Consider the following 25,679-nt stretch of genomic DNA (forward strand, 5'->3'; position numbering starts at 1 on the left):
ATACCAATATTTCAAAACACTTCAAATGGGTACGTATTTCAACAAAATCAATAAAAAAATTCGTCTTTATTTAAATATTATTTTCTAGTAAGAGTGCAGTGTCATTCTCAAAGCATATTTCAAGTGGTTGAATTTAGGAATTCAAATGAGTTTGAGAAAGAAGGGAGCTAAATGTTAATTAGGTCCCTAAAATATAGGAGAAACACTTGTGTGGACCATGACCAAGAATTTTGGTTTGGTCACACACACAAGTTTTTCTCCTTCTCTCTCTTCTCTTCTCTCTTCTACATGTTCTCTCTCTTCTCTCTTTGTGTGTGACCAAACCAAAATTCTTGGTCTTGGTCCACACAAGATTATCTCAAAATATAGTCCTCAAAAGTATATAAAAAGGGAGTTTCCACGTGCACAAAATTGAAATGTATCGACATTCGATAATGTCCCTAAAAGATGAGTATGAAACAACTATACCCAATGATTTAATTGTTGTGCAATGCTAGGAAAAGCATCGATGATGAAAAGAACTAAAACAATTTTAAGCAATAATGAGAAGAGAGACTACAATATTATAACTAGAGTGAAAGGAATGAGAAAGACGTGCGTTTCTATTTTTCAATTGACGGCAACTGAACGTTTTTAATGGAGGGGAGGTTTGTTTTGTAAAAAAAAAACAAGAGGGGAAGTTTGTGTCATATAACAAAATAGAGGGGTTGTCATTGAAAGAAACCTTACGGGAGAGAGAGGTGAGTGTATCCTTTTTTAAAAGAGAAAATGAAACATGTACTTGAATATTTGCCAATATGCAGTTTCACTGTGAGACGAAAACGCGCGCATTTCAAATTTTGATTGGGAAAATAAAGCCTTAGCCAATATATTCAAAATTCAGTCAGATTTGGAAAATTTTGAGATCGCTCTTTCACTCTGCTACAATCCTTTTCTTCTCTCACAACTTGGAAACTCCAACAATCAGAAAACCTAACCGGTAAATTCATCTCAACCTTTTTTCATCTTCTTCCTCGCTATTGCATTTATAATTCCAATCCATTTCAATATCTGATTACTTCATCCATTTTCAATTTTTTACTCCGTTAATCAATGTTTTGATTATTAATCGAAGCTTATTTCTCAATCAATCAAACGCCAATATGATCATATGACCTTACTGTTTCCTTTCGATTTAGTTCTTCTCATTCTGTTCAGTTTTGTGTAATTTATTTGTCACGTTTGCATCATGATTCATGAATAATTTTATCTTATCTTTCTATTTTCGAAATCTTCGGATTTCACTTGCTGATGCTATGCTACGGTTTCGAATCTTCAGATTTTGCTTTTGATTTGTTTTTTTTTCCTCCCATTTTTTACTAATTGATGAATTTTCCACATGCTTTGGTTACGTGTGTAAATTTGATTTTAGATTTTGAGTATTGTTGGATGAACTTCTCTAAAAAGAATTTTGTAAATAAATGTTATCTAGTTTGAAGATAAACTTCTATTATCAGTTTGAAATGAATTTTAGTAAACTCAGTCCCTGTTTAGATTGACTTATTTGAGCTTATCTACTGACATAACTTTTGTGAGACGGTTTGGGAGAAAATATGAAAATAGCGTATGACATTGTTCATAAGCTGTTTCCAGCTTACTTTCATAATAACTTATGAAAACAACTTTAGAGTTTATACAAAAACAGCTTAGTCCCTATTTGGAATTGCTTATTTGAGCTTATCTACTAGCATAAGTTTTGTGAGACTATTTGAGAGAACTTATGAAAACAAGTTATAGCTTATACGAAAACATGGAATTGCTTATTTGAGCTTATCTACTAGTATAAGTTTTGTGAGACTATTTGAGAGAACTTATGAAAACAAGTTATAGCTTATACGAAAACAATTTAACTATTTTATCTTTTGCTATTGTAAAAGCTTATACACAAGCGCTTATCATGATAAGTACGAAATTTTAGTGGAGAAATTTATGTTACCTAGAAATTATAAGTCAAACATGTTTTATACCTGTAGGCTTAACCAATGTCAGCTCAAAAAGGAAGCATGGACAGTGGAGCTTCAAGGAAACGTATGAAACCTGGGGTAATTGTCGTTTTCGCCTTTCAGCCTTTTTCTTGTCATGAATTTACAGCATTTCTAGCATTCTTTGATGTTTCATTTGCTTTTCTTTTCACAATAAACAGGTACAAGAAAAGATTGGAGATGAAGCAGAATCGCAGATTGTACTTGTACAGGAGGAAGCATTTGAGACTAATCAAGTTGGGTCTGAAGAAATGGAGCTCAGTATTTCTCTTGTTCTTGAGAAGATCGAGAATTTTACTCAGAGGGTAGCTATATAAAGTTACACTTACCCACTGTTTGAAGCTTGAAATCATGCTCCAGATGAATTTAACTCTTTGAAATGTTTAATTGTGGATTTCTTGTAGGTATCTGAGCTCTTGGAATCAGGGAAAACAATGTTTAAGGAGCTATGCAATGAATTTGAAGAGAAACTGATTATGTGAGTTATGAAGTTAGCAATTTAGCATTGAACATTCAAAGCTGAAACTTTCTTTCACTTTTAATATTGGTAGTTTTTGACTTTTTATGTTGTGATTCTTTTAACTTTCAAATAAGCAGGATTCACAAGGAGCAGGTTGAAAAATGGCAGGAAGAAATCAAAGAACTCCGTGCACTCGATGCCTCAAATGAGGAAGCCAATACTCTTCTGCAAAATGCTCGATATGTACTTCAGCTCACTCGTAATGATTAGTCAATGTAGTTGCCTATTGTCATGTCTAGGTATACGCATAATCTCTCACCCCTAAACATTAATAATCAGGTAAAAAGTATACTTAGATAGAAGCGGTGTGAATGTGCTAACTCTGGGAATACTTGGGCTGTCTTGGATCATTAATATCCATTTCTAGTAGGCTGTGTTTGACTGTTTATCATTAGATTAAACTTTACTTGAAAATATGTAATCATGAGTCATGACATTTGGTTAAAATTGTTGGAGGTATGGTAATAATAATGACATATAAATCTGTAGCATTTTAGTTTGAGGGATGGCATTTCAGAAACAGGACCAATGTTTCTTGAATTCTGTAAGTGCTGCATGGTAAAAAGATGCAGTAGTATACCAACCTTTTTCCCCCTAAATATTATTCTTTTTTTAACTTGCCTTTGTTTGAATTCAAGTTGCCTTGACTAATTTGTTGATGATGATTTGAGCTTTGCTAAAGCCTAGCATTTTTTAGAGGGTTGATATTGAGATGTTTAGTAGCAGGTTTTCCAACGTCCACTGATTAAGTGAAAATTTATGAGGTTTATAATATGTCTTCTTAACCTTTACCTGGAACCCATTTGTGCACTGTTAAAAATAAGTTCTTTGTTAGTGACCATTGAATTAGTTCAGTAAATTTCTTGTATGGTAATATCATGTTCCAACTTCTGAGTAGGCTGTTAATAAAATATACAACAATGTTTGTAGATTTAAGTGATGATAAAGTTTTTTCAAAAAATTTGAAGTGATGATAAAGCAAGAATTATATAACTAAAGGAGATGAATATACACAATCAACAGATCCACTTGAATTTTTAAGCCCTTTAAAATTTGTTGTACCATTTCATTACAATTTATTACTGTATTGTAATTTATAATTTCTACCAAGGTTCACTTATTTCACTGATTCAGTATCTTTAAAAGTGGGAAAAAGTTATTTGGAAATTCTATTAAAGGGATCTTTGTAATTAATTCCACATTCAACAATCACCAATATGGCCCTCTTGTGTGAACTGTGAAGCAATGGTTGGTTGCACATGGCTGCGGATGCCATGTACCATATGGGTGGAAGCTCAATGAGATATGGCACAAATACATGGCATTCATTACTAATCATTTATAGCTTGCAATCAGATTGTTTGTGATGCAAGTCAAGCTCCCCAATGGTGCCTTAGAGGAACTTCCATAACAATTAAAGCCACTAATTTTTGTCCCCCAAACTTTGCTCTCCCAAGTAACAATGGTGGTTGGTGTAATCATCCTAGACCACATTTTGACATGTCCCAACCTGCTTTTCAAATGATCGCCAAATATAAGGCTGGGATTGTTCCAATCCTTTACAGAAAGTATGTTATATACTTGTGTTTACTTTGTCTTATTTTTCAATTTAATTTTTTTTATCATGAATCAAATTCACTACTCCGGAGTCTACAATATTCACACACCTTGCTGCATTAACCACTCGAGCTAAAAAATAATATCTCATTTCTAAGAAAAATCTTGTTTTTTGACATGCAGTACAATTTCATACCTCTAATATTACATCAAATTTTCTCCGGACAATTTTGTGCGAAATCTTTAAAGTGAAAACCTTTTAAAAAATTAAACTTGCCAAAGTGATTAAGCTAGCTAACTAATATTTGATAAACGTTGTGTTGCATCTATGCAGAGTTGGGTGCAAAAGAAGTGGAGGCATAAGATTTACAATCAATGGGAGAGACTATTTTGAACTAGTGCTTATAAGAAATGTAGGGGGAGCAGGGGATATCTCCATAGTTTGGATCAAAGGGTCTAAAATGAGAAACTGGGAATCCATGTCAAGGAATTGGGGTGCTAACTGGCAAAGCTTAAGCTATCTAAATGGTCAGAGCCTGTCCTTCAGAGTCCAACTCAGTAATGGAGAGACTCGCAGAGCTATTAATGTGATACCCTCTTGTTGGAGATTTGGTCTGTCTTTCATCAGCAAGGTTCAGTTTTGATTGAAAGAATACTAATAAATATTATTCAGTATAGATTAGTCTTTACTACATCCTTTTATAAATATATATTCATGTCAATTTACTGATTAGAAGGGAAAAGATAGATTATTGGTGAATCTCTAATTTGATCTTCTAAGTGTAAGGATCGGACAATTTAGTCCTCAAAATTACGAAAATGTATTTTTGCCTTTTGATTTTAAAACATCAATTAATTGTCTCTGCTAAAACATCTTTTTACGACTATTGTTGCATCATCACAATCACTAGGCTTTTAAATTCAAAATGAAAAATAAAAAAAATAAAGTGTAATAAAAAAAATAAATTGATTGATTTACATTCTTAAATTTAAAGAACCAAGTGTGACTTCGTAAAAAAAAAAAATTGGCATTTCAATGCCTTCCAAATTCAACTGTGAAGACCACACCAACTTGGGCAAATATGTAAGCCATCAAATGAAGCTAGCCCCATAGAACATTCACTTATTTATAATTTTTGGTACTTAAATGAGTTTTACGAGTACTTAAATGAAGCTAGCCTTATAGTCGTACAAACTTCACTTATTTATAATTTTTTAATAGAAACTCACTTTTTTTTTTGAAACAGCAAATATTATTCGTCGTCAAGAGGGTGAAAGAAACACCAACAACTCGCGGAACCAACAAGGGAATACAAAAGGGGACATACCTACTCACAAAAATAAACCCGAAAATCATGATGTCGAGGTATTCAACAGGCTGACAAGAAACCCAGCTGAATACCCCTACCGCACAACCGGCAAACCCTCGCAGGCAAGGATGAAAAACCGAAAGGAAAAAAAAATCCCAAAATGATAATAGAGACTCACTAATAAGCACTTATCTCACACAAATTTTTTAAATAAGACTAACTAATCAACTATCAATAATTTTATATCATTATATTTCAATTTCTTAATATTAAAAAGGGAAATGTTAACAAGTGCCCTTAAGGGCACTTGATAAGAGGTTTACAATGGAAATTCAGGTCTCAAGTGCGTTGAGTCTTATAAAACCTCAAAAACTTTTCTCTCAAATGGAAAATCTAATAGATACAAAGTCTTAAAAGTTTGAGTTCCCTCGTTGGAGAGGGTCTTAGAAGTCTTCTTTTATCCTAATAGTGCATTTTTTATTGTAAAATATTGTAGCAGTATAAATTTTAAAAATAACTAGTCGAGATACCCGTGCTACAGCGGCTCCGTCGCGTGTCGTGTCTCGGCTGCGCTTGACATAGTGATTTTTTTATGTCTATGGTGAAAATATATAAAGTATTTAAAGCATAATAATGTATATATTGATCGGTAGTAATGAAAAATTATAAAATAATTAAATTTTAATATGAACAAATATATATTAAATTTTAGTATTGACGATATTAAAAAAGTTAATAAATAAAAATAATCATAGTTTTTATTTACTAATATGTTTTAGTGTGAAAAATACTAATAAGCATCTCGTGAAAAATCATAATTAATGTATTATATAATATTGTTATCGTAAAATATATTTCATAAATAAACATATGCTAACATATTCCCGTAAAAAGAATACAATTAGATATATTTTTGTTAATATATAGTCCGTACACTCATATATATTTTATCAATATATATAGTTCTCATTAGATTTCAGAAATAAGAATATACTAATATATTCCCGTAAAACAAACATATACTCATATATATGTTTATTAATATATAGTTCATACACCCACATATACTTTATTAATATATTAATAAAACTTAGACAGTCGCGGTGTTTAAATAGAGATATTAAAAAATACTAATTTTTTTAAAGATTAAAAAATACTAATTAAAACTGATCACTCGTTTCTTTCAAAAAAAAAAACTGATCTTTCGTTATAGTTAATAAAATGGGTCCCGTGTTACAATTGTACACTCCAACGGGTTTTTTATTGATACATTTTTTATAAAAAAAACAACGGAAAAAACTGAAGTATGATTAATCATAGTATATTATAATTTTTTTTGTTTGTTTTAGTATTGACGATATTAAAAAAAATGAAAATACATTTCACAAATAAGCATATACTAACATATTCCTGTATAAAAACATATAGTGAAATATATTTTTATTAATATATAGTCCATACACTCATAAATGTTTATCAATATATAGTTCCCATTAGATTTCAAAAATAAAAATATACTAATATATTCCCGTAAAACAAACATATACTCACATACATATTTTTATTAATACATAGTTCATACACCCACATATATTTTTTTGAATATATATTAATAAAACTTAGGCCGTCGCGGTGTTTAAATAGATATATTAAAAAAATACTAATTAAAACTGATCACTCGTTGTAGTTACTAAAATGGATCCCGTGTTACAATTGTACACTCCAATGATTTTTTTAGTGATACATTTTCCAAAAAAGAAAACAACGAAAAAAATTGAAGTATGATTAATCATAGTATATTATAATATTGTTCTTGTTTTAGTATTGACGATATTAAAAAAGCTAATAAATGAAAATACATTTCATAAATAAATATATAATAACATATTCCTGTAAAAAAAACATATAGTGAGATATATTTTTGTTAATATATAGTTCATATACTCATTTGTATTTTATCAATATATAGTTCCCATTAAATTTCAGAAATAAGAATATATTAATATATTTCCATAAAACAAACATATACTCATATATATTTTTATTAATATATAGTTCATACACCCACATATATTTTATTAATATATTAATAAAACTTAGGCAATCGCGGTGTTTAATTAGATATATTAAAAAATACTAATTAAAACTGATCACTCATTGTAGTTACTAAAATGGGTCTCGTGTTACAATTGTACACTCCAACGGGTTTTTTAGTGATACATTTTAAAAAAAAACAGAAAAAATTGAAGTATGATTAATCATAGTATATTATAATATTGTTCTTGTTTTAGTATTGACGATATGAAAAAAGCTAATAAAGAAAAATAATCATAGATTTTATTTACTAATATGTTTGAGTGTGAAAATATTAATATGCATCCCGTGAAAAAACATAATTAACGTATTATATAATAGTGTTATCGTAAAATACAAAATCATATTTTGCTATAACAACAACACCTGTTAGTTTCCTCTAAAAAAAACTTGTTAGTAAAACCGAATTGAAAATTAGTAGATAAAATGGAGTTGAAAATGAAGAGAGAAAATGAAAAATGGAAAAAGTTGGTAAGAAAAAGATAAGAGAGGAGATTGAGATTGAGATTGAGAAAGAAAATTTTATTATTAAAAAATAAAGGTGAGAGAAAAATTTATTATTAAATAAATAAAGATGAGAGAGAAAAAATTATTATTATTATAAATAAAGAAAGATGAGGGAGAAAAATTTATTATTAAATAAAGAAAGGTGAGAAAGTGAGTTTTAGTAAAGTGAGTTTTGATACTGGATATGACAAAAATAACCCTAAAGTTGTAAAGGAAAAAGTTTGGAAGAAAATTAGGTATGGGTAGTTAAGTAATTATGGTAGTATTCTGTTTTCATGTATTGAGATTAATATCGTTTTGAAAATTTAGTAAGATTGAGGCATCCAAAGCTTTTTTTTTTGTTATAGGTTTAACCATTCGATTCCAAAAAAGAAAGAATTTAGTAATTCAGAGTCGAGTCGTTGGAATATAAAATTGTTCCACTAAAAATTGAATTCACATTTTCTTAATAACTCGTATCGATGAAACTCATTAATCATTGAGTTGAATTGTTTAGTTCAGGTTCGATTGCGTGATTTTAAGTTTGATGACTTTTTCTCTATCTTTCTCCTAATTAATAATTCTCTTTCATTAAAATAATTTATTTTAATCATTCATCTATTTTTTTTTTTTAAGGAATCATTCATCTATTTTTTTTTGAAGAAATCATTCATCTATTTTTTGTCTCACAACGAAGTAACTTATGGGACCCACCGATAAAAAGAAAAGAAAATTACGTAGTTTTATGGGATGTTCCCGAAGAGACAAAAATTACGTTGTTTTATTTGCACAGAATTGCATAGATAAAAAAAATTAAATTATTGTTCTTCTTCTTCTTCACTCCAAAATTCCACACTACTCACCTCTCCTTCAGAACGCTGAGAAGAGCAACCAACTATTGCATTGGACAATTCAGAATTTCTCTGCCTTCTTCACATTCACCAACCCGACCTTGTCAATTCGTTCAGTGAGATTCTCTTCAATTCTCCCACTTTTTCTTTATAACTGCTATTTTTTAGTGAAAAAATTGTTGGTATGGTGATTTAATTCATCAATTGATTGTTTATTTTGCTTGCTGGATTCATTGGTTGCGAATTTGGGATTTAAACATAAGATAAATAGCTTAATTAAGCGCTTATAACTAGTAGGTGCTTATACTGTTTTCCGTATAGGGCAATAAGTAATTAATCAAGTAATGAACTAATGATGGAAGATATTCAATTGAATGGAATGGACTGAGCTTTGACTTGTGATTGCTTTGTTTTCAAAATAGTAGTGTGCACTGTGCACGTAAGAGTATGATTTGATTTATGAATGAGTTGAATTGAGAAAACACCTGAAACTTAGGTTTTATTTGCTAATAATGATGAAGCTCAAGCTTGAAATAACTAACTAGTAATTGACTATTTTTGTACTTATATGTAAGTACTTTGAGCTCAGCTTACATGCATAGCTAATCTAATCTATATGCTCTATTTCGGTTCTGGTTCTACACAGCTGATGTTACTTGTAATGAACCTGTTAATAAAATCTTCATTTTAGGTAGAGTAGCTTAGCCCTTATCTGATAGCTTGGTACTATTTAACAAAGTACCCTTTTTCCGTTTCATTTTCTCAAACTTTAAGCAGATACAAATGTCTCTGAATATTAACCTGCAATCAAGGCATTTCAGGAGCATGGTAGTCAAACAATACACGAACTCCTAGAACAGTACACCGTTCCAGCAGGGGTATTATCTCTTTCTGATTTTTTTTTACCTCTATTTACTAAGATGCATTGCTATCTACTGGCACTAAATCTGTAGTCTGCTTGTATTTTTTTTTTACTCCATCCAACTTAGCATTAGGACCATCTTCATTTTAGTCGTCAAACAATAAAAATCTGCACTTTAGTCTTTCTGTCAACTTTCCTTCAAACATAAACAGAAATTTTCATGCTCAAATAACAGTGACCATTTTTTGTGTGAACTTTGTTGACGGGAAAATTCCAATTTACCTTCTCCGGTTTAGGTTCATGTGCGCTCTGGTCATTAAACTTACAGATATGACATTTTCTGTTCAATTATGATGAAAAGTAAGTCAGGAGGACTAAACTACGCATTTATCTACAGTCTAGGGATCATGTCATCTTCTGTATCACTTCTGTTAATTATCATGTTTAAAAAATTTAATTGTTTGAAGATAGTGTCATTTTATCTGGGTTGATTTAAAGTTCATCTATGAAGTTTTGGAAAGAAAATTTAAGCAGTTTTCTTCGTAATATTTTGATCAGCAACAACTTCAGCTTTAACTCAATAAGAGATTAGTATTTGTTAGATTTCTTACATTTAATCTCTCATTAAGGGTAACAAAATTACCATCTGCATTATTGGTAAGTATTATCTAGGTTGTGACCATGTTTTGAATATATCACATCTATTATAGGAGTATCATATAAGACCTTATATCGCAAGTTGAAGAAGCAGTGGAAGTCCAACTCAATGATGCTAAAAAAAAAATCACATCAACACAGGAGGCAAGTATTTGTTATTATACGTACTAACTATATACATCAGCACTGGGTTTCCAATGCCTATTTTATGATTTTATCTGAGTTAGTGGTTAGTTATCACCAGTGGCTCGATTCTAGGATTACTAGTGTGCTGATATATTGTAGTATTATACCACACTGTTGCCAGAAATATGCCAAACCAGTTATTTAGATTGCACTTGTTTTGCTAAATGGACATCAAATTTGTGTGCCATGTTTTCTAGATTTGGCATTTATGCAGTAAATAATTCATTCTAAGAAGAAAAACCAGGTCCCTTCATTGAAAATTAAGAAAATTAAGTAAATAATTCATTCTTTACTATTCCTTTTAAAGTGAGGCACCCTTCTAGAGAAGTCAAATCTAACTTTTCTGTTAGCTGCCTCTTCATATGTGATTCCTTTGTACTGTTTATTGAACTTTGGATTTGATATTACTGGTCCAGCTGGCATTAGTCATTCCTTATGTATTTTTTTCCCATTCGAGTTCCCCTTTTTTTGGACATTGTTAACTATCGTTGTAAGTGGAGACACATAGCATGGTGTATCACGTAGGACTGATTTTATCCTCATTGACTGCAGATGGCAAGGGAAAACTGCTACAACTGAAGCAAGTTACAACTGCTTCTAATTGGACATGATTTCTGATGATTCCTTGCAAGATACAAACTTTGCTTATAAGTTATAAGTAAGCCCCCTTAATTTCACCATAACCTTGGCACCGGTGCCATTATAGTTTTACATGTACTAATATTATCCCCGAACCCCTCTTTTAAGTGATGCTACTTACAAAGGTACCTTTGTATGATTAGGCCGAGCTCCAGTCTCCAATCCTGGATTTATTATGCATTATTTGCAGGGGAAAGATAAGATACATCTCATTTGTTAGAAGGGAAATTGTTATTTTTTTTAAAAAACTGATAGGTCATATTAAGAACATCCTATTGTATTGTTTACTGTTACTACTATGTTAGATATGAATGTGTTGAAAGGAATGTTTGTTCAGATTACATGGGCTGAAAGGATTGTTTTCCCCTATGCATTGTTTACACAATATGTCTTGGTCAATTATTGAGAAATCATACTTCATACACTAGAGTACTAGGCAGTAATCAAAGATGTCGAAATTATCACAAACATCGCAAACATAAAAATGAATTGAACAAGAAAAAAAAAAGGGTTCCAAGATAGGATATGGAATATATATAATGTAATTGTCAATTATTGTGAAATAATACAATTGACACTAATCGACGATGTTGAAACTAGCACAAACATAAAAAGAAATTGGAAAAATAGCAGGGTTCCAATGTATAACGAATAATTGTCAATTATTGTGAAATCATACGCTAGACACTAATCGACGATGTCGAAGTTGTCTCCGATGCTAAACTGCACATCAGGTCCCACTGCTGGAGGAGCAGGAGGAATGGGATGAATGATGTTAATGACATCCCATGGCAGTGTCAAGCTATGTGTGTGAGCATTTGCTATTTCACGATCAATCTTTAATTGCATCTCCCAGAGTGGATGTTGGTTAAAAAAAGGCGCCAGCTCTTGATCATTGATTATAGCTTCAACCCTATGATATCTTCTGTACCCATAAAATAGAGCATATAATTCCACGTAGGTCCAGTTTTCCCTGAACAAATAATTAAAAAAAAAAAATGGTTATGATTTGTTTTAGATAATAATTATCAAACAAGCATACAGTAAAAAAATCACTAATACGTACATGGGTAGCTCATGCCTGTAATTTAATGAAAGCCCTAGAGGAAATTGAACTTGAGGAGCTACTTGAGCTGCAGGAACCAGAGGTATTTGAATTACATGGAACATATTGGTGTAGTCCCATGAGGTTCGGTAAACAGGAGATATTCGAAGCTCTTCCTCAAATCTATTTCTCATGGACTCAAGAGATTGTCTAACCAGGATGTACCCAAGACGGGGATCAAGCTGGATACTGCGGATATTGCCCCTATATCTCACAACGCCGTAGAACAAGGCAAACAACTCCAAGAATGTCCAAGAAATTCTGAAAGAAGATATGAAAACATTATTGCAAAAACATTAATGTCCAAGAAATTCTCAAAGAAGATATGAAAACACTATTGCAAAAACCTTAATGTCCAAGAAATTCTCAAAGAAGATATGAAAACATTATTGCAAGGAGGAATTGTTAAAGAACTTACATATGCATTCGGTGAAGATGGTCAAAGTTCAGCCCTCCACAGATTGAAAGCCCTCTACCTCTACCATTGTTGTTCATCATCCTTGCAAATAACAGCAACTAGTAACAAAAAAAGAAAACTCAGTTAAAAGAAAGAAGAATCAGAGAAGATATCTAATGATATTAAAGAAACGTGATTGAAAAAAGATCATACACATGAACATTGTACAAACAGATCATACGGATGAACAATACCTTGGGAAAAATCAAGAAGGAAAGAAGCAAAGAAGTATCAGGATTTTTCAAACAGTAACTGTGAGAACTCAAAGATGGAGGGAAAATGAAGAGCGTACCTTTAACTTCTTAAATAATGCAAGATTATTACTTTTCTCACCCTACCTATTATCCATGCACCTTATTATTATTTTTTTTATTATGAAAATGAAATTGCCTTGTGATTTTCAGATTTTATAATCCTAATTAATTTTTTCTTTTGTTTTGGGGTGGAAAAATTTTTCACCATTTGGATTTTTTTAATCCGAACACCCTAAAAAATAGGGTGTGTTCCTTGTTTTTTTTTTCCGGATTATAGAATTTGAACACCGCTAAACACCCTTATTTAGGGAAAAAAAATAGTATGGATTATATAATTCAAACTATATCAACTCAAATTTTTGTAATATGAATAGTCAGTTCAAGGATCATATTAACCTTCTTAACTCTCATCTTTCTATTTTAGGTCATTGAGAGACTTGAGAAAGAAGCTACTGAGATAAACAAGCCATCGTTCAAGTATGCTTGGGTGCTCGACAAGCTCAAGGCCGAGCGTGAAAGAGGTATCACGATTGATATTTCTCTGTCCAAGTTTGAGACAACCAAGTACTACTGCACTCTCATTGGAACATGATCACCGGGACGTCCCAAGCCGACTGTGCTGTTCTCATCATTGATTCTACAACTGGTAGTTTTGAAGCTGGTTATTCTCAGGAAGGTCAGACCTCTGAACATGCTCTTCTTGCATTCGTTCTTGGTGTGCGCCAAATGATCTGCTGCTGCAACAAGGTATTTATATTTTCATCCTGTTCGAAGTTGTATTTCATTGTTTTTTATATTTCATCCGTATAAGTACTAATTTTGTGTCATCTATATTGACAGATGGATGCCACTACACCCAAATACTCCAAGGATAGGTATGAAGAAATTGTGAAGGAATTTTCACCCTTTTTGATTGATGTTGGCTATAACCTAGATGAAATTCCATTTGTTCCCATCTCTGGTTTTGAGGGAGATAACGTCATTGAACGCTCTACTAACCTTGACTGGTACAAGGGTCCCACCCTTCTTGAAGCTCTTGACCAAATCAAGGAGCCTAAGAGGCTATTAGACAAGCCTCTCCGATTACCACTTCAGGATGTCTACAAGATTGGAGGAACTGGAACTGTGCCTGTGGGACGGATCGAGACTGGTGTCTTGAGACCTGGAATGGTGGTGACTTTTGCCCCAACTGGGCTGAAAACTCTTGTGAATTCTATGGAGATGCACCATGAAAAGCTCAACGAGGCCCTTCCTGGTGACATTGTGGGATTTAATGTTCAGCATGGGTCTGCTAAGGATCTCCGGCGAGGCTATGTTGCTCGGACTCCAAGCATGACCCAGCCACGGAGGCTGCTAAATTTACATCTCGTGTTATCATCACGAATCAAACTGGCCGGATTCAAAATGGCTATACACCTATTCTGGACTGCCACACCTCCCACGTTGCTGTCAAGTTTGCTAAGCTTGTTACCAAGTTTGACAGGTTTTCTGGTTTGGAAATCGAGAAGGAGCCCAAATTCTTGCAGAATGGTGATGCTGGTGTTGTTAAGATGATTCCCACCAAGCCCATCGTGGTAGAGGCTTTTTCTACTTATCCTCCACTTGGCCGTTTTGCTGTCAGAGACATGCGTCAAACTGTTGCTGTTGGAGTCATCATGGCTGTGAAGAAGAAGGATCCTCATGCAGAAGGTAAGATCGCTAATTAAGTCGGCATTGAAGAAGTGAATCTTGCAGGATGATCTGTCTAGGGAAGTCTGTTGTATTTTATTTGCAATAAATGGTCTTTGATCCGTAGTATGTCTATTTCTAGTCTAGTAAACTTGATTCAGGTTAAGTGTCAAGTCTGCACCGTCATCTCACAGCTTTTGTTCCCAGAACTGGCTTCTAGATTGATGGTGGCAGGGCCGTTTCTATTTCATTTGTATGCTATGATTACTGTGTCTTGTGTGAATACTTGATTTTGTAAGCAGCAACTTTCCGGACCTGCTGATTTTCTTTTGAATATCAACTATTTATTTGTGTGTTTATTCCTTGTTGTGATGTTTTAAGTTTTTGCTGGGTCATGTCTCTGATTTTTCTAGGCAATATAGTCGGCCGAGAATGTCAGGCGTGTTTTTGAATGTCACTTGCTGCATAATCTTATCATTTGTTATTTGTGTCAAAAATTTACATTTGCCTTGTAGGAACCCCACATTTACAAAAGTTATATTTGCCAAATGCCAATGTTGTTATATTAGACTGGACATGACTTTGAAACACGGGGGAGGTATCAGTTGAAGTTATAACTGTCTGACGGGTGTCATGTTACTGGTATATTTTTATTTTTAATTACTAGTTTATACACTCGACGTTGTCCGGATTAGACATAGTAATTTTTGAAATCTTAGTTTTGTCTTTTATATTAAATAAGAGTATGCACGCACACATATATATTAAAATGTTGGATTGATTTTGAGATTGCTCTTTGACTCTGCTGCATTCCTTCTCTAATTCTCTTCTCTCACAAGTTTCAGACTCCAACAATCAAACCTAACGCGGTCCGAAAATCGAACTGATAAAATCATCTCAACCGTTTTCTCATCATCTTTGCTCTTGCATGCATAACGTGAATCCATCGGAATACTCAATTTCTCGATCTTCATTTTTTTCTCCGTTAATTAATGTTTTGGTGATTAATCGAAGTTGTTTCTCAATCAAACATCTATATGATATGAATATACTGTTTCCTTTTGATTTCGTTTTTGCGTTGAGATTGTGTACTCGTTCTGTTCAATTTTGTGTAATTTATTTGCTACCATTGTATCATGATTCATGAGTGATTTTATGTTATCTTTCTATTATTGAGTCTTTATATTTTGCCTGTTATTGCTATTGCTAGGGTTCTGCACAATTTAACTCTGATTTAGTCTTGTACATTGCTATTTTTTTTGGTTTTTGTTTCATTGATGAATTTTATGAGCTTTATTATTACATATGTAAATTTATTTTTAGATTTTGACTTTGGAGTATGTTTGGATGAGTTTCTCAACAATGATTCACTGGAGTATGTTTGGATGAGTTTCTCAACAATGATTCATTTAATAAGAAATATTAAAAGAATTTTGTAGAAGATTACATGTTGTTTGAAGATAAACTTTCGGTATAAGTTTCAAATAAGTTTTAGCATCTTAACATAAAAAAAAAAATTAAAAAAAAACCTGTAAGAACTTTTCGATAAGTTTTGTGTGACTGTTTGAGAGAACTTATGGAAACAGCTTATAACATTGTTCATAAGCTATTTTTAGCTTATTTTCCCAAGTTTTCTAAGATAGGTTATGAAATCAGTTTATAGCCTATACGAAATCAATTTAACTTTATTTGCTATAGAAATAGCTTATACATAAGTTATTATCATGATAAGTACTTGAGCTGTAAGCTGCAAATTTAGTGGAGAAATTTATGTAACCTAGAAATTATAATTCAAACTTGTTTTATATGTGTAGACTTAACCAATGTCAGCTCAAAAGGGACAGTGGAGCTTCAAGGAAACGTATGAAACCTGGGGTAATTGTTGTTTCGCCTTTCAACCTTTTTCCTGTAATGAATTTACAGCATTTCTAGCATTCTTTGATGTTTAATTTGCTTTTCTTTTCACAATAAACAGGTACAAGAAAAGACTGGAGATGAAGCAGAATCGCAGATTGTACTTGTACAGGAGGAAGCATTTGAGACTAACCAAGTTGGGTCTGAAGAAATGGAGCTCAATATTTCTCTTGTTCTTGAGAAGATTGAGAATTTTACTCAGAGAATAGCATTATATAGTTACACTTACACAGTACTGTTTGAAGCTGAAAATCATACTCTAGATGAATGATAACTTTTTGAAATGTTTAATTGTGGATTGCTTGTAGGTATCTGAGCTCCTAGAATTAGGGAAAACAATGCTTAAGGAGCAATGCAATTAATTTGAAGAGAAACTGATTATGTGAGATATGAAGTTGCCATTGAACATTCAAAGCTGAAACTATCTTTCACTTTTAATATTGTTGGATTTTGACTTTTTGTGGTGTGATTCTCTTAACTGCAGTCGAAAAATGGAAGGAAGAAATCAAAGAATTGTGTGCACTTGAGATGCCTCAGATGAGGAATCCAATGCTCTTCTGCAAAATGCTCGACTCTACCTTCAGCTCAATCGTATTGATTAGTCAAGGTACTTGGCTGATGTCTACGTACATGTAATAGACTCTCATCATCCCCCAAACATTTTTTTAAGGGTTACTATTGAAAATGAGATTTTAGTAGCAGGTTTTCCAACATATACTGATTAAATGAACATTGAATTAATTATGTATATAGTTAAATGTTAAGGAATTTTGTTCAACATCCTCAACTAGAGTTATAAATACGTACCCACTTGAGTGGTATCATCTTAACCACAAAATTAAGAAAGTTTGACAATGGAAAAGGTAATTTTCATTGGTGCAGTAGTAGTGCTTGTGGGGTTGTTCACCTCAGAAGTAAGAGTAGCATCAGCAGCTTGGCAGAAGGCTCATGCAACTTTCCATGGTGGAAGTGATGCCTCAGCAAAGTATATAAAGTTATACTCTCTGTGATGCAGGTCAAGTCAAACAATCAGCAGCTTGATAGAATGTATGTTATAATAAGGCTGGGATATTGTTCCAATCTTCTACAGAAAGTACATTATACTTGTATTAACCGTCTTATTTTTCAATTTTTTTTATCATTAGAAATATATGGTGCTACTCTTTGTTAAAAAAGACAACATGAATATAATACTCCATTAATTAGTATCATGAATCATCCTTGAAACATTATTTCTTAAGGAAAACAGACTGGTTCTGTAAAAAGAAAAATGGATGCTTTCTGCAATTCTACTATTTGATTTTTGACATTGTCACAGATTGTTGTTTGATGACCTCGGCAGTTGAAGGATTGTTCTCAAAAATGACTTCATAACCATCTCCATAGGTATCCATTCCTTGAGACAGAAGTAGCCAGAAAATTCCACCTGCACATGAGCCTCCACTCATAGCACTTTTAGATATGGCATTGTATACTTTCTTAAAGTAATTATCCCTTATAGCTATGCTAAATCCAGGTGTCTTTGAAGACTTTCCAAACTCCTGTACAATAATGGGCTTTCCTAAAATTGTATTTGAGTCTTGAAAATGAGCTTCTATCCATTTGTCAACAAATGCACTTTTGGCTGTCTCGTTTGAGCCTTGTAACCTACATCATTCATAGATAATTCAGATTGGTATTCTTTTTTATGCGAAAAATTAGGTTGATAAGATGATGCATCAGTACAAGATGAGTTGATATTATGTTTGGATACTTATTGGAAAATTTAATAATGACATATTACTCTAAATGTGTGATTTTATAAAAATAATCCATACAAAATTGGGTTTCTCTCCAAAATTCTATTTATAGAGTGATAAAATATTTAAACATAACTTATCTTTCTTCAAACTCAATACTAACCATAACCAAATTAGTAATTTAATAATTTAAGCTCGTATCTGTTCCTATTTATAAGAGTTAACTATTTGACTAAAAAATCTATGTAAATATGACTCGGTTCACAGAGACATTGTTATATGTTGCAAAAAAGTTAAGTTTAATAAAAAAAAGATTAGATGAATTTCTATAGGATTACCATGTATCGGGGTATAAATGAATAGTTGCAAAATCGATTTGAGGAATTTGATTGTTGGAGATAAAATCAGTTCCAACCGGAAGAGAATTGGGGTTGAATAGCTTCTTTTGTGGCATTGTTTCACCATAGAACCCTTCAAGTCCTATTTCCAACAAATGATTGCTATCAATGGATTTGACATAGGCCGCCATCTCACCAACCCAATTCTACAATAAATAATTAATAATAGAAATTATGTGTCAAAAATTCATAGTAACTTGATTTCAATGACATTTTTAATGAATGACCATAAATAGAAATATATGGGTTGTCCTAACATGTGTTTAAGTCACAAGTTAAGAATTCTCCTAATAGTAATTTATATATTTTGAAACAGAGATTATTACTTTTTCCATCACTAATTTTTGCAAATGCCATGGTGTGCTTTTAAGTTTTAACTAATCATGCAACCATTACATGTTCAAAGGCAGACATATTACTATTTTTAATAAATTTAAAAAAAATCAATTATTCCCTAATTTTATTATTATTATTTCATTTCTTACTAAAAATGGTAAGATCCCACCTTTAGACAATTTTCCAAAAGACCGTATTAGATTAAGTAATTTTTTTTTGGTGGCCTATTTCATTTCTTACTAAAAATGGTAAGATCCCACCTTTAGACAATTTTCCAAAAGACCGTATTAGATTAAGTAATTTTTTTTTGGTGGCCGGGGTTTGAACCTTGGACCTTACATATATTAGATTGAGTATTTATAATGCAAGTATACTACAAATACCTAGTCAAAATAAAAATAGAGTACAATTAATGTATACTCTTACTTTTTAAGGGTATAATTAAATAAAAAAATACTTCAATTATTTCTTGATTTTCTAAAACAACTAATTAAACTTTTGAAACAAAAATAATAACCATCCAAATTTACACACATACACCATTATATAAATACAACTCAAACGTCAACTACTTTTTGGTCAAATTTACACACATACATGATACACCATCGAATTTCAAATTTGCATGCACTCTCGGCATGATTTTTTTTTTTTATAGCATTAATATGGCACAACAAAATGAAAATATGAGTATAATAAAAATCAAACGTTTCTAATTATATGACGGTTGCGAATGATTGACAATTTAAAAAAATAACATTAAAAGTGTATATGAACTAAATAAAAAAAGGACCTGAATTGATTTTCCGGAGTCATTATTTACGCAACGAGGTTCATTCATAAGCTCCCATGCAAAAATGGTTGGGTCATCCTTATACAATACTCCATTTATGGTGTTCTTTCTTGTCAGCACAGCCTGCAATCATCAATCCATCCAAAATACTATGTTACCACACTTGAGTTATATATAAAATCATTAACAATCCATACAGAATTATGTATGATGATACCTTAACATTATTTTTGTAGTATTGTTTAACAATAGGGTTAATAAAGAAGTCATCTTCAATTTTGACATTTTGACCACGTTCTCTTGCCCACTGCACATATTTCTTTTTGCCTCCAAAATCATTCCAATTATTCACCAAGCTAAGTATAAGTTTCACTCCATATTTGCTTGCCTCTGATATCACAAAATCCAATCCCTACGTACACATGCAAATATTCAACCAAAAAATCCATCAAGTAAAATTGAAAATGATGTAAAAGTATAGTGGAGTAATAACACTTTTTTTTTTTGTAGGAACACATTTTTTTATATACTGTTTTTATAAGGGGAGAGACATTTCATGCAACGTCAAAAAAATACCACACAATAGGTTTTAAATTTGTACATATCAAGCATTTACCCATTAAATATATATTATATTTAGAGAGCTTTTTATATAATTAAGCTAGTTGCTAATCAAGAAATATTACCTTGAAGACATTTTCATCATAAGAACCAGGAGAGATCTGAAGAGGTTTATAATCTCCATCGTTGAAAGCCAATGTTCTTCCTACATTTAAACCATGTTGAGAAGCTTGTTGAAAAGTGGATGTGACCTTAGACCTTGTAGATGGGTCAGATGCCATTGTCATCAACCAATAGGAATTGAATCCATTCAAGTAATATGGCTTCCCATTTAAAATAAAATGAGTGCCTTTTCTTTGAACGAAACCGGCACCAACGTTATTTCTCTGGCAATTCCCATGTTGAACAATAATCAACAACACTATGAAATATGTCAATAGTGAAATTCGGAACCCCATGACTTGGTTCTGAATCACAATGAAATATGTCAATAATCAAAATGTGTAAAGCACACACTCAGTGTACGTAGTCCAATTTATAAATCTTTGAAGAAAAATGTAGAAAGTTTATTTTCACCAATCAATACGCACAAACTAAGCAACTAATTAAACTCTCTGACCATACATAATATATATGTAATAGTTATTTTTATTAAATAGGTTCACATTAGAATTAGGAAGAAAAACAAAATACTACCATATATATATATAAATTAAGGTTTAATATATATAAAATAATACCTTGTAAAAAATATAAAGTTAGGTTTTTGGTACCACGTGTCACTTCCACGTTTATTCTTAATACTTTTTATTTTTTTCTATTTTTTTAAAAACAGAACTATCTATTTCGCATAATTATCTCAACAAACTACATATATTACTTTGATCTTATCCAAAAATATATTTTATTTACACTTTTAATTAATCTATCTATATATAAAAGTTGTCCCAAGCCAATTTTGAAGCCCTAATTTTTCCAAAACCCTAATGGCTACAATTACTGTTTTACCCTAACTAAATCGTTAATCTATTTATCTATAAAAGTTAATCCGAAAGCTTATTTTAGCCCTAATTTTAACCTAAATCCTAATGCTTAAATTTACTGTTTTAACCCTAATGCTTAATTCCAATTTGTTTAACCCTATTAACCCTATTTTTTTTGTTGAAACAAATCGGCCAGATCACACCTAATCTCCTACTAAACAGATAAACATAAAATAAAATAAAATAAAGAAATAACAAATCGCTCCTAATTTTCGTAAACAGATAAACAGATATAAAAATTGTTTCCTACCTATTCTTATGCATAGCAAAATCGCTCCTTTGCTTAACAAAATCTCCTATTTTCCTACCTTCTCTCATACCAATCGCTCCTGATTTTCCTAAACAGATAAACAGATATCAAAATCGTTTCCTACCTATTCTCATGCAAAGTTAAATCGCTCCTTTACCACATCTGTGTCTTTTCCACTTTCATTGTTGTCTTTCTCCTCTCATCACTTCCCTTCGCCAATGCTCTCGGTTCCGGCACCACCCTTGCCGTCAACTCCATCGCCACTGTCTATGGCTTCAGATCATCACAGCAAACTCATAACATCAGTTGCTACCACCACGGTCAGTTCTTTTTCTATATCTCTCTCTACACGATATGTTGCCCTCACCATAGCCAACCCAATTGGCTTATGATTTCCCACTTTTTTCCCTTTAATGAAATGCGGTGTATATGTTTTTTTGGTAGATCTGAAATCACATCTTTTTTAATTTTTGGTTGACGTTATTTTTCATTGTATCGCAGCTGGTTGTTTTTGTTGAGATTAATGGTGGAACTGAAATTCCTTTCCGTCTCAGTAGAGAAGGTAGGTTTGGCCACTGCTATTGATTTTACATGGATTTCTTTTAGCATAATGTTTCTTCAATTTTTCAATTCCAACTCTTTAAATTGGGGATCCTTTGATTTTCTTTATCCCACAACAAGTTTGGCTGTTTTCATTTTTTCTTTTGTTCTAAATTATCTCTCTTTTGTTCTCTATTTATGCGACTACACCACTTAGACTAGAAGTCTCTTCCTTCACATATTTTGTACTGATAAAAAATATAATGTGAATTTACTATGATATGAAATTAATTTGATGTTAATTTGCTATGTCCATGACTAAGTCATATTTAGTTTCATTAATTTTCTTCTTATTTCTTGATTTTTTTTTAAGATGCTTCTTAGTTATTGAATTAGTTGTAAAGAATTGGACCCTAATTATGTAGTGATTTTTTTAGATTCTTGGCAACGGATATGTATTTGGGAGATGGGAACATTGTGGCAGTGCTACAACAACCGGTAGGTGAGTACTGTAGGGAACCAGGTACTGAAGTTCTTTCCATTGAAATTACTCTTATTTAATTGTACATATGTTTAGTGCTCCAAGCTCCTAAAACACTATGATGATTCAACGGATTTGATATTTGGTATGATTGCTATCAACTATTACTAAATTCAATTGGATTAGTTTTTGTGTCAATACCTGCGGTGGATCTTATCATAAGATTTCGTGCATAGTTATAAAAAAGGAAGTTATTCTACATAATGCAGTTGTATATAAGTTTTATTGTTTATGTAATTATGTTAATTTTTTATTTATTTTTTCTATCTCATTGGAATGAAGCTTTAGTTGGTCTTATGTTATTATGTTTCTATCCATTGAATAAACTCCTACACAATTTCCATTTCACCCGGTATGTTGGGATAAACCTTTGATTAAGCAGGCTTCATTGTGACATGAAAGATTGTAAACTTCACTACTGTCTTCTAGAGGTAACCTAAGAATATAAAACTCTACTCTTGATATTAAGTGGGACAAGCAACTGGTTTTGTGGCCTTAGTGATTTTTCTGCTTGGAGTTTTGTGGTTGCCCATTAGCAGGTTCGCAGAATTGTTAAGGTCGGTTTTGTTTTCTTCAAGTTGGTTTCAGATGTTATGGCACAATTATGTATTTTTTTTAGCTTTGCTACTCCAGTTTTGCATCTCTTTATGTTGAAGTCATTGTCGTAATATGAGAATGATGCTTGATTATATTTTGCTTTCTTTAGTCTTTAGATATACATTGATGAATAATTTGGAGGCTTATTACTTATCATGTTTTTTGGTTCTTGTAGGAATTTTGGAAGTTGTTTTGATGTATTTTACTTTTTCACATGCCCTGAGTTTTTCATGTCTCGATAGAGAAAAAATATATGATAATAGAGTATGTTGTTTTTACCCTGACATATCACAACCAAAACCTGGCATAATGTGGTCAACTAAAGCTATATTTGATGAGATGCTTTACATGTTTTCTTTAATCTTATTGTTTTTGACATGTTTTCTTATACAAAAAAGGGGAAGTCAAGTCATGATAGTTTGGTCATTTTGCCTTTGATTTAGCCTGTCTTCGAGTTGGAGTTGCTCTGTCTGAGTAGTGTGTTGTAGTTTTTGCAGTGTTGATATATGCATACTGTTTCAGGATTTTGGTTGCTGTATTGTATCTTCAGTGGGGAGTTGATGTATCAATCAAGAGAGACGTAGCTAGCAGATTATCCATATCACTGTTTTTCAGCTTGCCGAATTCATTTAGACTATTGTATTTTGTGAGAGGTGCCTTATAACTGTGCAACTCATGCTTCTCTGTGGCAGAAGTTGCCTCTGTATAGTTTGCTGAGTATAAGTGATCAAGTTTCTTTCAATTGAGGCAAATAATGTGTCTTGATGAATTTTTTAGTGGCTTTGGTGTTATAACACTCTTTTTCCCACATTGTAATGGTGTAAGTCCGTGACCAACTTATTGGTGTTGAATACTTATGTAAACTATAGTTATAGTTATGCTGAAATATTCTAATACATTAATTTTACTAACTATATTAAGAACAACCATCAATTCTCCTAAAAAAGTCATATTGTTTTAAGCCAAGAGCACTCCCACGTGATTTTTTATAGTGAAGTGATGTCATCTTGGATCAGCGGCTTTCACACTCTTATAAGGGTTCTATTGTTGTCTGATGTATCAAATTATTTATTTTTTAACAGCAAGTGAATTATCAATTTATTTCCAAGTTTTCAAAAACTACAGGTTTTGCATATTAGGTATGTTCCTAATCAATTGGCACACTTTTAGTAAAATTGAAAGAGAATAAAGAGTAAAATACAATTGTATTCCACTGAAGTGTGTTTATGTCACATTACTAATTCAATCTTAAAAATCATAAATCACTGATATTGAACAATGCATTAATAAGCTTCTTAGACACACTTTTGCGACAAGCTATTGGTTTTTTTTTTTTTTTTGAAACAGCAAAATAAGCTATTGGATGTATAGAGAGTGAACTGAATTGGATCACAGAGGAAACAATCAAACATGTGGAGGACATTAATATGATTAAGTTGTGATCAAGTTGTCTAAAAAATATCAAGTAGTGATCACATTCCTATTACCCCATCCAGCAAAAACTTATAACTTAGACTACTTTTGTAAGATAAAATCTTATATTAGTGTAAAGTTGTGATAAATTTATTTTGTTTCATGCCATACATGTTAGTCGCAACTAGCAATTTAAAAATCATTTGTTCAAAAATAATCTTCATCTATATCAGACCCGTGCGATAGCACGGGTGAAAAGTCTAGTTTTTAGAGTAAATTACACTCCCCTCCCCTCAAAGATGCTTGAATTATGCTTCCCTCCCCTCCTCTCTTATGTTAAAATATACACTCCACTCCCTTGAAAAGTAAAATTGATACTCCCATTCCTTATGAGATGCTTGAATTTCAACCCGCTCCGTTGATAATTAAATATACACTACACTTTAATCTATTTTAACATAAATAAATATTTTTATAATATATACTAATTTTGAATCCCGGTTTAAAAAAACATAAATTCATTTTTTATAATTTAAATGTCAATTATAATTAAATTTAAATATTTTGGTATTAATTTTATAATTTGGAGTATAAAATTCACATTTAAATAAGCATTACTTAATTGACTTTAGTAATTTTTAACATATTTAATTTTATTTTGGGTTGTTTCATATTTTATAATAGGGTTTGAAACTACATGTTAATGAAATTGTGAGTAAAAAATAGCGAAAAATATGTATTCAAATTTTGATTATATTAAAATGAACCTATAATACTATTTTTCTTCATAGTGTGTTAGATTTTTTTTTTTTTTTTTTGCTAGATTATTAGAAATAAAATAAAAAATTATTGAGGGAGTAAAACGTAGATTTTAACATAAGAGGGGA

The 25,679-nt window shown here is 31.7% G+C and overlaps 2 protein-coding genes, 2 long non-coding RNA genes and 2 pseudogenes across 6 annotated transcripts; 5 read left to right on the plus strand and 1 right to left on the minus strand.

The window, feature by feature from the left end:
• Window positions 1-755: 755 nt before the first annotated feature.
• LOC146957417 (uncharacterized) lies at window positions 756-3,043 on the plus strand. Its single transcript, XM_085736507.1, has 5 exons — window positions 756-979; window positions 2,013-2,081; window positions 2,183-2,326; window positions 2,426-2,499; window positions 2,619-3,043. Exons 2-5 carry the CDS (start codon window positions 2,022-2,024, stop codon window positions 2,749-2,751), a joined length of 411 nt encoding a protein of 136 aa, XP_085592633.1. The 5' UTR covers window positions 756-979; window positions 2,013-2,021; the 3' UTR covers window positions 2,752-3,043.
• A 715-nt stretch (window positions 3,044-3,758) lies between these two features.
• On the plus strand, window positions 3,759-4,969 carry LOC146957418 (putative expansin-A17 pseudogene; annotated as a pseudogene). Its single transcript, XR_015030188.1, has 3 exons — window positions 3,759-3,771; window positions 3,887-4,109; window positions 4,433-4,969. The product of XR_015030188.1 is annotated as a putative expansin-A17 pseudogene (transcript).
• A 3,783-nt stretch (window positions 4,970-8,752) lies between these two features.
• Window positions 8,753-11,521, plus strand: LOC146957419 (uncharacterized). Its single transcript, XR_015023151.1, has 4 exons — window positions 8,753-8,955; window positions 9,617-9,717; window positions 10,412-10,502; window positions 11,097-11,521. It is a non-coding gene; the product is annotated as an uncharacterized LOC146957419 (long non-coding RNA).
• A 1,379-nt stretch (window positions 11,522-12,900) lies between these two features.
• LOC146957420 (elongation factor 1-alpha-like) lies at window positions 12,901-16,796 on the plus strand (annotated as a pseudogene). The gene is made up of 5 exons (XR_015030192.1): window positions 12,901-12,999; window positions 13,424-13,746; window positions 13,840-14,688; window positions 16,482-16,542; window positions 16,643-16,796. The product of XR_015030192.1 is annotated as an elongation factor 1-alpha-like (transcript).
• Window positions 16,797-17,763: 967 nt separating this feature from the next.
• On the minus strand, window positions 17,764-20,899 carry LOC146957421 (mannan endo-1,4-beta-mannosidase 4-like). The gene is made up of 5 exons (XM_085736488.1): window positions 20,534-20,899; window positions 20,065-20,259; window positions 19,848-19,970; window positions 18,659-18,864; window positions 17,764-18,228 (listed from the first exon to the last, which is right to left on the minus strand). The coding sequence occupies exons 1-5, from the start codon at window positions 20,864-20,866 to the stop codon at window positions 17,874-17,876; spliced, it is 1,212 nt and encodes a 403-aa protein (XP_085592614.1). The 5' UTR covers window positions 20,867-20,899; the 3' UTR covers window positions 17,764-17,873.
• Window positions 20,900-22,111: 1,212 nt separating this feature from the next.
• Window positions 22,112-24,290, plus strand: LOC146957422 (uncharacterized). The gene is made up of 3 exons (XR_015023137.1): window positions 22,112-22,263; window positions 22,679-23,339; window positions 23,902-24,290. It is a non-coding gene; the product is annotated as an uncharacterized LOC146957422 (long non-coding RNA).
• Window positions 24,291-25,679: the final 1,389 nt, after the last annotated feature.

Source organism: Medicago sativa, chromosome 1, assembly GCF_051527215.1.
Source record: "Medicago sativa cultivar Bolivia chromosome 1, Bolivia_mono, whole genome shotgun sequence".
Taxonomy (NCBI): domain Eukaryota; kingdom Viridiplantae; phylum Streptophyta; class Magnoliopsida; order Fabales; family Fabaceae; genus Medicago; species Medicago sativa.

What these genes read in the sequence shown, in the direction of transcription:
- LOC146957417 (XM_085736507.1), top strand. Translation starts at nt 2,022, where the DNA reads ATGTCAGCTCAAAAAGGAAGCATGGACAGTGGAGCTTCAAGGAAACGT. An exon ending in GGAAACGTATGAAACCTGGG is followed by an intron (nt 2,082 to 2,182) that starts GTAATTGTCGTT and finishes CACAATAAACAG; the next exon opens with GTACAAGAAAAGATTGGAGA. An exon ending in TTTGAAGAGAAACTGATTAT is followed by an intron (nt 2,500 to 2,618) that starts GTGAGTTATGAA and finishes TCAAATAAGCAG; the next exon opens with GATTCACAAGGAGCAGGTTG.
- LOC146957421 (XM_085736488.1), bottom strand. Translation starts at nt 20,866, where the DNA reads ATGGGGTTCCGAATTTCACTATTGACATATTTCATAGTGTTGTTGATT. An exon ending in ACTACAAAAATAATGTTAAG is followed by an intron (nt 19,971 to 20,064) that starts GTATCATCATAC and finishes TGATGATTGCAG; the next exon opens with GCTGTGCTGACAAGAAAGAA. An exon ending in CATTTATACCCCGATACATG is followed by an intron (nt 18,229 to 18,658) that starts GTAATCCTATAG and finishes TGAATGATGTAG; the next exon opens with GTTACAAGGCTCAAACGAGA.